Raw genomic sequence first — 11,290 nt, 5'->3', positions numbered from 1 at the left:
GGAATATGTGTTACTAGACTTGTCATCATTTCTAGGTCATCGTCTATGGGCCAAAAACTAAGGGGCTTTGTTGTTATTTTTTGTTTGTTTAAGAGAGAGAGAGGGAGGGAGCTCACACAGGTGAGGGAGGGGCAGAGAATCTTAAACAGGCTCCATGCTCAGTGTGGAGTCCAACATGGGGCTCAAGCTCACAATCATGAGATCATGACCTGAGCCCAAATCGAAAGTCGAAGGCTTAACCAACTGAGCCGCCCAGGTGACCCTGTTGTTACTGTTTTATTTAAGACATTTAAATTATTACCTTATTTAATATAAAGTACTTTAGTTCATACTAATCCTTCCACTTCAACCAGGATTCACTTAATTTTATCATCTGATACTTGTACTTCTTGTATCATGAATTCTTTCTGATGACCACAAGTAATACAACTCTTTGAATTATACCACCTGCTTCAATAACTTTTATGTCAGTCAATATATTGACATTTGATTTATTGTTAATTGTATATATTTTACCCTCCTTACCTACCAATTGGAAGTAAGAAGTTGGGAGGACAGAATTCACATCTTTTTATTCTTTGTTAGAGATAAAATTCCTAAAGTACTTGTTAACATATTTCCTGACACATAAATACCCCCTTTCCTTTATACTCTTCAAAACAAAGGGGCACCTGTGTGGCTCAATTGGTTGCGCAGTCGACTTCAGCTCAGGTCATGATCTCATGGTTCATGAGTTTGAGCCCTGCATCGGGCTCTGTGCTAACAGCTCGGAGCCTGGAGCCTGCTTTGGATTCTGTGTCTCCCTCGCTCTCTCTCTGACTTTCCCCTGCTCATGCTCTCTCTCTCTCAAAAATAAATGAATGTTAAAAAAAAATATGGAACAGTACAATACATGTCCTAAAATTTAATATATATATAATTGTTAATGGAACCCAACTTTTCAGATATAAAGTACTGAGAAATCTAATTTTAGTAGCAATTAGGTTAAAGATATTAAAGTAGTTTGAAATAAGTTTTATTTCACAGATATAAAACAGTTCTGAACATTTACAACTTATACAAAAATGGGTAGCCTTATGTTTTAAAAAGTGCTATCGTAAGAAAAGAGGAAAAAGTTCAAGACCACAATGACATTCCAAATTACAGGTTCAGGGAACGGGTAATATGAAGAACGTATTCTAATCAACTACAAAATCCTGAAACCATTTTTGATGAAAGGGAAATGAATAATACTGGATTTTCAAACAGTGTGAAATCATACTGTAAACACATTTAGCTTTGTTTTTTATTTAGATGCATACATAAAACGTCTATAAAATGCCACTAAAATGAACCGTTCAAAGGTTTAATAAAAACAAAAAAGAGGTAGGGAATGAAAATCAAAGAAACTATTTTGGTAGTTCTTCAATAATAATGCGAGACACTGAATTCCAGCCAGTCGAGGCATCTCCTTTCGGGTAATCCGAGCAAGTCCCAACCCAGATAGCAACATCCACCAATCCGGCACCAAGTCCTTCACAGAGTCCTTCCACTGCAGAACAAGAGATGAAAGGGACATCTTTCTTGAGAACAAAAAGCAAAAGTCTTCATCTAAATTTTATTGCTTAGCAAGCTGGAGAACAGATCTACTCAATGTATGATGAATTAAGAATTCTAACACTTAATAAGGACTTCATAAAGATAAGTTCTCTTTTTCTTACCAGGTAAATATTTTTAAAAGATGTATACCTCTCCATTCGATGATATAAGCTTAATGGGTAGTTTTCTTACAGGTTTCGACCATAAAAGCACAGTCTGTTTAGTTCCTGAAAGTTACTGTTTAGGTGACTGAAAACAAAAAAAACCAATTTGGGTAACTAAACAAAGGAAGCCTATACTTTTGAAAGCCAAGACTTTTATTTGCTGTGCAGGTCTTTTTTAAAGAACTCCTTTTCCAACACTTACCTATACACTTGATGGCATTCAGGGAGAAGAAAGGACTTGTATAATGCTAAAAGAAATTCTAGCATAATCATTATACCAGTCCTTCAATCTGGAAGCCCATTTTTCACAGAATTTCCTCACAGTGGAAAAAAAAAAACCAGCCTTCTTTTTTTCTCTGTGTTCAAATGCTTTATAAATGTACAAGTTTTCTCAGGGTCTCTGGACTTTCACATGCTAATATACAACTCGCATTCCATCTTACCACGGTTCTTCTGTATTAAAAAAAAAAATCCCCCAATGGTCATTTTAACAGACAATAAGATATGTGTCTGTATAAGGGGGAAAAGGAACCAAAGGTTGCCAGATTCTTTAATGGGTCCTGACATATAAGTTGTGGAGGGAGGCTATCATGTGACTGGTTAGATGTCCCGTTTGGTAGGTTAGTACATCCCAGCCGAGCCTCAGTGATGTAGATCTGAAGCCATCTTCTTCCTTTAGCTGACACATTAGCGAATCTAAGGTAAGTCCCTCAGAATCCAGGGATTTGACTGTGGTTCAGGCCCCTTTCAAAGCGGGGAGAACGAAGCACTGTGGCCACAATCCCATTTAATCTAGGGCCATGCTGGGTGAAAATGCCCAGAAATACTTATGTGCTCCTAAGTTCTGCAGATCCGTGGCCTAGAAGCTTGCTCAGCTCATACTACATGATGTAAGACAAGTATGGGTCTAGCATCTGCCTCGCATGAGAAGTCAAATGGTTGCTTCATGGTCTTCAACATATGACATCATGTTTTTTGAATGAATGAACATTTTTTGCAGTGATAATATAGTATTGTGATTTATGAATTATTGGATTAGGGAGTTCTAGACCTATTTTTCTCCTAGACCCAGGCAACAAGGTAGCATTCAAATGTTTTTTAAACTCCCGTGGACCTTTCCGAGGCCTTCAGTCATCCTCAACGTGCTAAGTATAAGTGTGTCCCCTTTCTCCCAAGAAAGAGTAACAGTGTGCGAGGGAGAGATGGTAACCTTCCACGATCTTAATACAGAAACTGTTATTAGTAATAAAGTACTTCTGACATTCCACCCAACTGATCACACCAAATGAGTTTCTACAACACGGTTGGGAAATGCTGTGTTAAATAATTTATATAGCATATGCACATATAGATCGTAGTTCTGGGCCTGAGGGCTTAGATTATAGCAAGATATTAGCTCAAACACCTTAAAGGTAATGCAATAGAAAGCAAGTTGCTCATCCTAATTACTGTTTAACATATATAATTTCCTAATCAAATTTTAAATCTAGATCTTTCTTATTTTAGAGACTGCTTCTCCAGATGCAAAACATATCATCCTTTCCAGCACATGTATCTAAGGACTTAGTGATGAAGCTTTTTAACCAGATCAAAGAGCCGGCAAGGGAAACAAGGATGCAGGCAAGGAGCTGGGTTCTGCTCTCCTGAACACTGATTCTACCGCTGTCCTGGGTAACACACTTTATTTCCCTGGACCTTCTCTACGTGCAAAAAGAGGGGGTTAAAATATCTTCTTTATATCTCAAGGATACTGTGGGGATTTGAGGAAGAATGTGGAAGGGATGCCTTGGCTTCTTAGGAACAAGAAATGTGCTGCATTAGTTTCCGGGTTCAGCATCTGACTTGAATCCTCAAAGCTTGCTGCAATATCATTTCCTCTGGCTTACAGGGATCTCTTCTCTTCCCTCTGTCATTTTAAAGTACAAGGTTAGTGAGAAATCCCTGCAAGAAATCAGGGAAATGAAGCTGGTGATATACACGTCTTGTGGTTCTCATGCCGTGGGCTGTCAGGCTGTGCTATCCCACGGAGACGTGAGATACCGAATTCTGACAGTGGTGTGTCTGGGCGATGACGTTAATAGGGAGCTCCCCAATTCTATTTTTTGGTATCTTCCAAACTTTCTTTAATGAACCTTAAAATAGAACAAAACAAACTATCTTTTTTTTCTTACAGCAAAAGTGACCACTGGCTAAAATGAATGTCATTTTCTTACAGAAACCGAGAATGCAATATAGAAATGTTCTCTGTTGCAGGTTCAGCAGACCCTATGTATCCTTTTAAAGGACAAGGCAGAGACATAATCCCCTTATCAACCTACGCTTATGGATCTCAGCCTTGACTGAGCATTAGGATAACTGGAGGAGATTCTGAAATCCATTCCCTGGGCGGCATCCAGACCCATTAAGTCAGACTCCCTGGAGGGGTAGTACGGGGATTTTTTAAGTTCCCCAGTTGAGCCTAATAGGTAGCTAGGGTTGAAAACCACTGCTCTGTGGCATTAGAGACTGTTTTGCCATTTCATCTAAGTCACTCATTTTCAACCTTGGGGATCTTTTAAAAAATACAGTACATATCCACAGAGATTCTGACTCAGTCGGTCAGAGACGGGACCCAGGCATCTGCATGTTTTTTTAAAGATCCATTTCAAGGAATTCTGAAACGCAATCAGGATGACGAATCATGTGTTGAAAACTTGCTATAGGTCTCCTCCTCGCAGGCTAGTGAGCTAACACGCTAGTGGATTCAAAGCCAGTTTTGGCCTCTAAAGATGTTCAGACACTTTCCGCAGTCACTATTCTACGTACCAGAAGAAGTGCGGTGAATATTAATTGTTGAATTGAGTTCAGGGCTTCCTTGGTCCAAATAAATTATGGCTTCAATGGGAAGAGGTCCTGAACATTCAGCTCCGTTGAACGTGAAATACCAACGCTGACAGCACGCACTTCTGCATTTTAGCCGAAGTGAGCCGCTGAACAAGACTCGTAAAGCACTGTTGGAGCGCATCTTTGTAAACGTGCACTCCTGGCACAAACACAGAAACAGGGTCTCATTAGCATTTTCAATCTGCATTGAAATTATGCTTTCAAATTGCATTGTGGGTTTTATCTAACTTCCCTTTTCTTCAAACTACACTTTATTTTCATTTACTTATTTATTTTTAAAGTTTATTTATTTTATTTTTGAGAGAGACACAGACAGTGCGAGTCGGGGTAGGGCAGTGAGGGGGAGAGAGAGAATCCTAAGCAAGCTCCGCACTGCCAGCGCAGAGCCCCATACAGGGCTTGAACCCACAAGACCGTGAGATCATGACCTGAGCTGAAACCAAGAGTCAGATGCTTAACTGACTGAGCCACCCAGGCACCCCTCAGATTACATTTTTAAAAGCTTAACTTTTACAGGAGAGAGGTTCTCTGCAAAGTAGATAAGAGTCTGATATTAGGTACTCTCAGAAAATCAAATTATGGCATTCTTAAAATTATTCACATCATTGAAGGTATCTTTTAGTTTTACTCAAAACAGCTAGTCTTCCGTATCTTAAACCAAACCAATCTATGTATTTACTTTTGTTTTTTCATTCCAAAAAATATGATGCTACAGTTACGGCAGTGAATGAAACAGAATCTCTACCCTCATGGAACCTTATATTCTAGACTCGCACTGTCTCTATATACTTATTCTTTTAATTTTTTAATGTTTATTTTAGAGAGAGAGTGATAGGGTATGAGAGGGAGAGGGGCAGAGAGAGAGAGGGAGACAGAGAATCCAAAGCAGGATTCAGACTCTGAGCTGTAAGCACAGAGCCCAATGCAGGACTCGAACTTCCGAACTGTGAGATCATGACCTGAGCTTAACCAACTGACCTGACGCTTAACCACCTGAGCCACACAGGAGCCCTCACAGAAAAATTTTAAATGCTCACTGTAGTACACCTCTGGTCCGTTCCACCTCCCACCTGCTACCCAGAATAAGGACAAATACCAATACACTTCCCACTTCTAGATAATTCCTATCACAGGATAGTTTCTTGGAAATTTCTTCCCACTCTTTCGTGGTCTGGAGCCACAGCAGAATTTTTTATACTAATTTAAATATAAATTCAACTTAGAACAAGACTTAAAAGTTGCTTAGTATCCACACTCTCCCTTTTTGTTTGCATTTAAAAAAGGGAGTAGGTTATGTTAGATATTATTAGGGTTAAAACAACACGGTGATTTATGTGTCTTAGAAATACCTTTATAAAATTAACTCTGAAATGTTTTCTTCCCCATTAATTCTAACTGAAAAGCTACAGGATCCCTACTCCTTGATTTTGTAAAAAGTCTTTTACTAAAAATAAAATAAAATCTCCTCTAAACTTCACACGCAACTATGAAAACACTTAGGTTTTGCTTCAACGTTAAAATAATCCAGGCTTCACTTACCGCAATTTTTCCAAGATCGATGCCGTAATTCAGCGAACTCCACGAGCACTGCTTGTAGTTAGGTGTCCAGGACTCCTCAAAGCTTTCCCTCAGGCATTCACCCTTCTCTCCTTTGAATCCATCCCGACCCGGGATGCCAGGGGTACCAGGAATGCCATTGGCCCCAGGGCTCCCGTCTCGTCCAGGCACCCCTGCAGGTCCTTGTAAGCACATCCCATTATACTAGAGCAGAAAAAGGAGAGGGGACAAACCCTCACCACTCAAGATCCCAAGACACATTCTGACCAGGGTCGCATTTATTTTGAGCACTTGGAGCACAGAATCCCTTCATACCACTTGCTCATGTTCTACCTGAGTTACTATAAAGAACTGATTTTAAGGTTATTTCTGAAATATTAAGATTTCTTTCCTGTTCGTTTCATTGCACAAACTGCACAAGCACTTGCACACACACAAATCAAGTGTGTTTTCTTTTGCCTGCTTTTTCTTACTGCTTATGAAAAGTACACATAATTTTTAAATAGCTGTATTTCAGGGTGAACATAATTGGATATATACTGCTGTTTTCTTCTGACCCTATATGCTGTAAGGAGACTTGGAGTTCCGAATGATACCTTACGATTTTTAATGCAACCACTGCATTATTCTGGGGTACTTAGGTTGTTTCTATTTTTTCTGTCATTAATATTATTGAATGAAAATCTTCATGCATATAACTTTTATCGTCTTTTGAAAGATCTCCCTAAGATCGATTCCTAGTGATAAAATTATTTTAAAATCTCAGTTAATAATGATCTTAAACCAGTAAAATCTTTGAAATGGATTGCACATCTCCTGCTTCTGTTTTTATGGGAAGGAAGTGTCGATAGGGTAACACTTCGGGCCTCCAAGCTCACTCCTTCTCCGGAGTGAATGACATGGTTATAAGTGACCGCTGGTTTTCATTAGGGTGGCAGTAATCTATCCAACCTCTTAAATGGTAGGATTATTTCCGGGTATCAGGGAGAAATTAAGAGCATAGATTCTTGAGCTAGGTGCTCTGGATTTTAATCCTAGCTCAACCACATGCGCTATGTGAGATAAGGCAACTTATTCTACATTTCAGTGCCCGTTTCCTTACCTGTAAAATGAAGAAAATAATAAAGATTCTTCCCTTGTAGGGTTCATATGAGATTTAAGTGAGATAACATAAAATGTGCTCCGAGCAGTCCGGGCACGCAGTACGGACTGCGCATGTCAGCCACGATGATTCTTATTATTCCCCCAAGACCATGTGAGGCAGTGACGCTGGGCAAGTGTATCTACTCCTCGGGCAGGGTAGTGGTCTGGGAAAGGCAGCATTAGCAAACCTGCCAGCCAGCACACATAAGCCACACGTACCAATGTAGTTGGATAAGTGGTAAAGGTGATATTTTATCTCTGTCTAATTCCCGTGTTGATTCCTGAATAGGTTCTTTTATTAGGACTCTCCAATCCCCAACTGCAATCCACTTAAATTTTTACTTTAACATTCCCCTATTTGTGTAAATTATACTATCATTCTATATAAGGATACTGTCCAGTGAAAACAAAGAAACCAAGATTCCTTAAATATTCAAATAACTTCAAAGCTTATTTTTCAATTTCACCATCTGGGATTAGACATGGTCATATTATAAAACCCAATAATGACATTGCCTAGGAAGGATCCTCATGTATATAATGTTTCCCCAATCAATTTCTTTTCACATCACCAATTTTATCTTTGTTTTTTACAGTTTATTTTAGAGACAGAGAGCACATGAGAGCAGGAGAAAAGGGCAGTGGGGAGAGAGGAGAGACAGAATCTTAAGCAGGCTCCACACTGATGGGGGTAGGGAAGGGAGGGTTCAATTCCACAACCCTGAGATCATGACCTGAGCCAAAATCAAAAGTCAGATGCTCAATTGACTGAGCCACCCAGGTGCCCCTCATCTTTGTTTTGATAAATGATTTGTGTCATGACTTTGGCCACTGCCATTTTCCTGATGTAAGAAAAAAAGCATTATTTATTTATTGCCAAAGAAATAGTAAGAAAAGTATTTAACAAAATTGCAAAAGCATTTGAAGACATGCTAAAATATAAAATATTCGAAAACAGGGATGCCTGGATGGCTCAGTTGGTTAAGCATCCAACTCTTGATTTTGGCTCAGGTCATGATCTCATGGCAGTGAGATGGAGCCCCAAGTTGGGCACCATGCTGAGCGAACCTCCTTAAGATTCTCTCTGCCCATCCTCCACTCGTGCTCTCTCTCGCTCTCTCTCAAAAAAAAAAAAAAATATATATATATATATAAATAAACTGCATTTCAGTGACCACATAATTTTATTGAATTTGGTTCCATAGGTCTGTTCCATCTGTCTTTTTTCACTTTAAAATGCTTACCCATGGGGCGCCCGGGGGCTCAGTTGTTTAAGCATCCAACTCTCGATTTTTTAAAAAAAAATTTTTACATTTATTTATTTTTGAGAGACAGAGTAAGACAGAGTGTGAGTAGGGAAGGGGCAGAGAGAGGAGACACAGAATCCAAAACAGGCTCCAGGCTCTCAGCAAGCATTCAGCACAGAGCCCGTCGCAGGGCTCGAACCCACGAACCGTGAGATCATGACCTGAGCCGAAGTCAAATGCTCAACCGACTGAGCCACTCAGGCGCCCCTCAACTCTTGATTTTGGCTCAGGTCATGATCCCTCAGTTGGTGGGCTCAAGCCCCACTTCCAGCTCAGTGCTGACAGCTCAGAGCCTGGAGCCTGCTTCGGATTCTGTGTCTCCCTCTCTCTCTGCCCGCCCCCCCCCATGCTCGCACTCTGTCTCTATCAAAAATAAATTTTAAAAAGTTAAAAAAATAAAAAATAAAATGCTAACCCAGCACATGCTTAGTACTAGGCAGGTGTTCTAGAAATGTCTGTAGAATGAGCCCCTGTTTCTCTCCCTGACCACCAGGGGGCAGAGCTTGCTGGAAGCCTGAAAGGAGCGCTTTGACAGAATCTGTACAAAGAAGTTGCTTTATAGAATCTGTTGAAACTTTCTTAATGACCACATGAACATTTTTTTTCTCCAGCAAAACCAAATCCAGCCTACAGGATGCACCTGAGCTTGGCTGCACAATAAGCTTTTCCAAGTTGGGCGAGAGCTGTGGGAAACCGCAGGGACTGAAAATCCGTGAAGGAAAAGAAAAAAATTGCCAGCTTTATGGAGAAACAGGGGCATTTTGTGGATCAGAATTACAAATTTATAAATGCCAACTGCACATATACCACAACCATTTGGTACAGTTTTAAACAATTTAGACACTTAAAATAGAACCGTAGCCCTGAACACATTGTCTGCGTTGTGGAGCAAAATTACATAGCACATCACCGAAAAGTGCAGTGTGCAATGGTAGGAATTTTTTTTTTCAGAGCTTTTGAATCTGGCATAGAACTCGCTGCCAGGGAGTTTGGTTTATTGGCTCAGTTTATAATAGCAACTTAACAAATCCAAAACAGTTTTTTTATCAAAACAATGCCACCACTTTATGCCCTGCAATGCCTGTAAGCCATATTTGTCTGCAAATAAGATTGGCTTAAGGACTCAAGTTTATTATGTGCCAAGGAATAGGGTAGGTTGTGAAAAGACTGCTTTAGACGCCGGCAGAGGACTCCCTCCATGAGGCTGGTTGACTTTTGGAGGGAAAGAGCTTTAAGCAAACAGACCTCCCGGTAGATTAGCCCCTCAGAAAGCACTTGGGCTAATTTGCTGTCCTGGAAACTTCTCCCTGAGGTCCACTGTGATGCTCCAGCTTGGTGGCTGGGGACCCAGGGTATCTGGAAGGACTGCCTGCCTCTCTGTCTAAACGGAACAATGCAATGGGTCCTTGGAGGGTTAGTGCGGGGGTCCCTTCATTTCCCCCTTCCGGCTTAATCCCTCTGAACCATTCCTGTCCTGAGCTGTGGTCGTCCAACAAAGTAAATTGCAGCCCATACTTCCTAGGAGGATGACCCAACATGACTCATAGTATTCAAGTTACAAAGAGTTGGACGGATGCTTTGTGAGGGCTGTTATTCTCTCCTGCAGGCAGACGTGGCCACCAGCCCCTACACAGGACACGTCGCAGGGCTCTGGGCCAGGCCCACCCAGGGGATCAGCGAGTCTAGGGGCTCCCAGGCAGCTCCCAGGCCCACCTTCTAACCTAAGCTCCTCGTTCTGCTCTCCTCGCCGCCCTCACCCTCTCCATCTTCCCGGGGTGTGGAGGGCCCTCAGAGGCCAGAAATTACTGGGCGTCTCCCCGTGTTTTGGGGCGTCCCACCCGACCCACATCGCATCTCCGCTCCACGATGGCCCTGTCATTTGGGTCTCCCGCGCGAGTTCCACGGCCTCACCGCACGCCTGGCGCAGGTCCTACCTTACACGTGGACTCAGACAAAGCGGGACAGCCGGGCACACGCACGACCCACCTACGAAGCTGTCCAGACCACCCCTCCCCCCACAGCTGGCCGCACGTCCGGCCCGTGCGGCCCGCGGCTCTGGCCCCGCCGCCGCACTCACCAGGTCCACCACCTCCCTCTGCCGGAGCAGCGCCTTTTGCTTCCCCTTGGGGGTCTCGGAGGCGCTCGACGGCGCCCGCAGCTGCAGCAGCAACAGCAGCAGGAGGCCGAGGAGCCGCTGCGGGGAGGCGGCGGCAGGGACGCGGGGGCGCATGGCGCGCGGCGGCCCGGGGAGGCGCGGAGCTGCTGGAGCAGGAGGAGGCGCGGAGCCGGGACCTGGTCCGAGTCTGGCCCCGCCGAGCTCCCAGGCCGCCGCGGGCTGCATCAATGCCCCTTTCACCCGCGCGCCTCCCTCCGACTCTCTCCCCCTCCCGCCCTCCGCACACCAGACTTTCCATCCTGCAATAGGCCAGAGCCCCCACCCCGAGCCCGACACGGGGCGGGCCGAGAGCCGAGCCCGCCCCCTCCGGCGCCTCCGCTCGGCCCGCCCGGACCCTCGCCGGGGAGCCGCCGGGCTGCGGGGGGCGGGCGGCGGCGGTCTGGCGGCCTCAGGTGGAGGCCTCGAGGGCGGGAGCGGAGAGAGCACCGCCCAGATGAACGCTGAGAGGCACGTGCGCTAGCCTGCGTCCAGGAACCACCTTC

At 43.4% G+C, this 11,290-nt stretch overlaps 1 protein-coding gene across 1 annotated transcript; it reads right to left on the bottom strand.

Moving 5' to 3' along the window:
• Positions 1–999: 999 nt before the first annotated feature.
• Positions 1,000–11,010, bottom strand: CTHRC1 (collagen triple helix repeat containing 1). Its single transcript, XM_039233780.1, has 4 exons — positions 10,710–11,010; positions 6,165–6,386; positions 4,548–4,764; positions 1,000–1,531 (listed from the first exon to the last, which is right to left on the bottom strand). Exons 1-4 carry the CDS (start codon positions 10,971–10,973, stop codon positions 1,389–1,391), a joined length of 846 nt encoding a protein of 281 aa, XP_039089711.1. The 5' UTR covers positions 10,974–11,010; the 3' UTR covers positions 1,000–1,388.
• Between the last annotated feature and the right edge of the window lie 280 nt (positions 11,011–11,290).

Source organism: Hyaena hyaena, unplaced genomic scaffold (genome assembly GCF_003009895.1).
Source record: "Hyaena hyaena isolate Hyena2069 unplaced genomic scaffold, ASM300989v1 scaffold_79, whole genome shotgun sequence".
Taxonomy (NCBI): Eukaryota; Metazoa; Chordata; class Mammalia; order Carnivora; family Hyaenidae; genus Hyaena; species Hyaena hyaena.
This window is presented reverse-complemented; position numbering and strand designations above follow the sequence as displayed.

Bases quoted from the DNA above. Each gene is read 5' to 3' on its own strand.
- CTHRC1 (XM_039233780.1), bottom strand. From the start codon at position 10,973: ATGCAGCCCGCGGCGGCCTGGGAGCTCGGCGGGGCCAGACTCGGACCA. The intron at 6,387-10,709 runs GTGAGTGCGGCG...TTTCTGCTCTAG, and splicing joins AGAGGGAGGTGGTGGACCTG to TATAATGGGATGTGCTTACA. The intron at 4,765-6,164 runs GTAAGTGAAGCC...TGTTTGTGCCAG, and splicing joins TCGATCTTGGAAAAATTGCG to GAGTGCACGTTTACAAAGAT.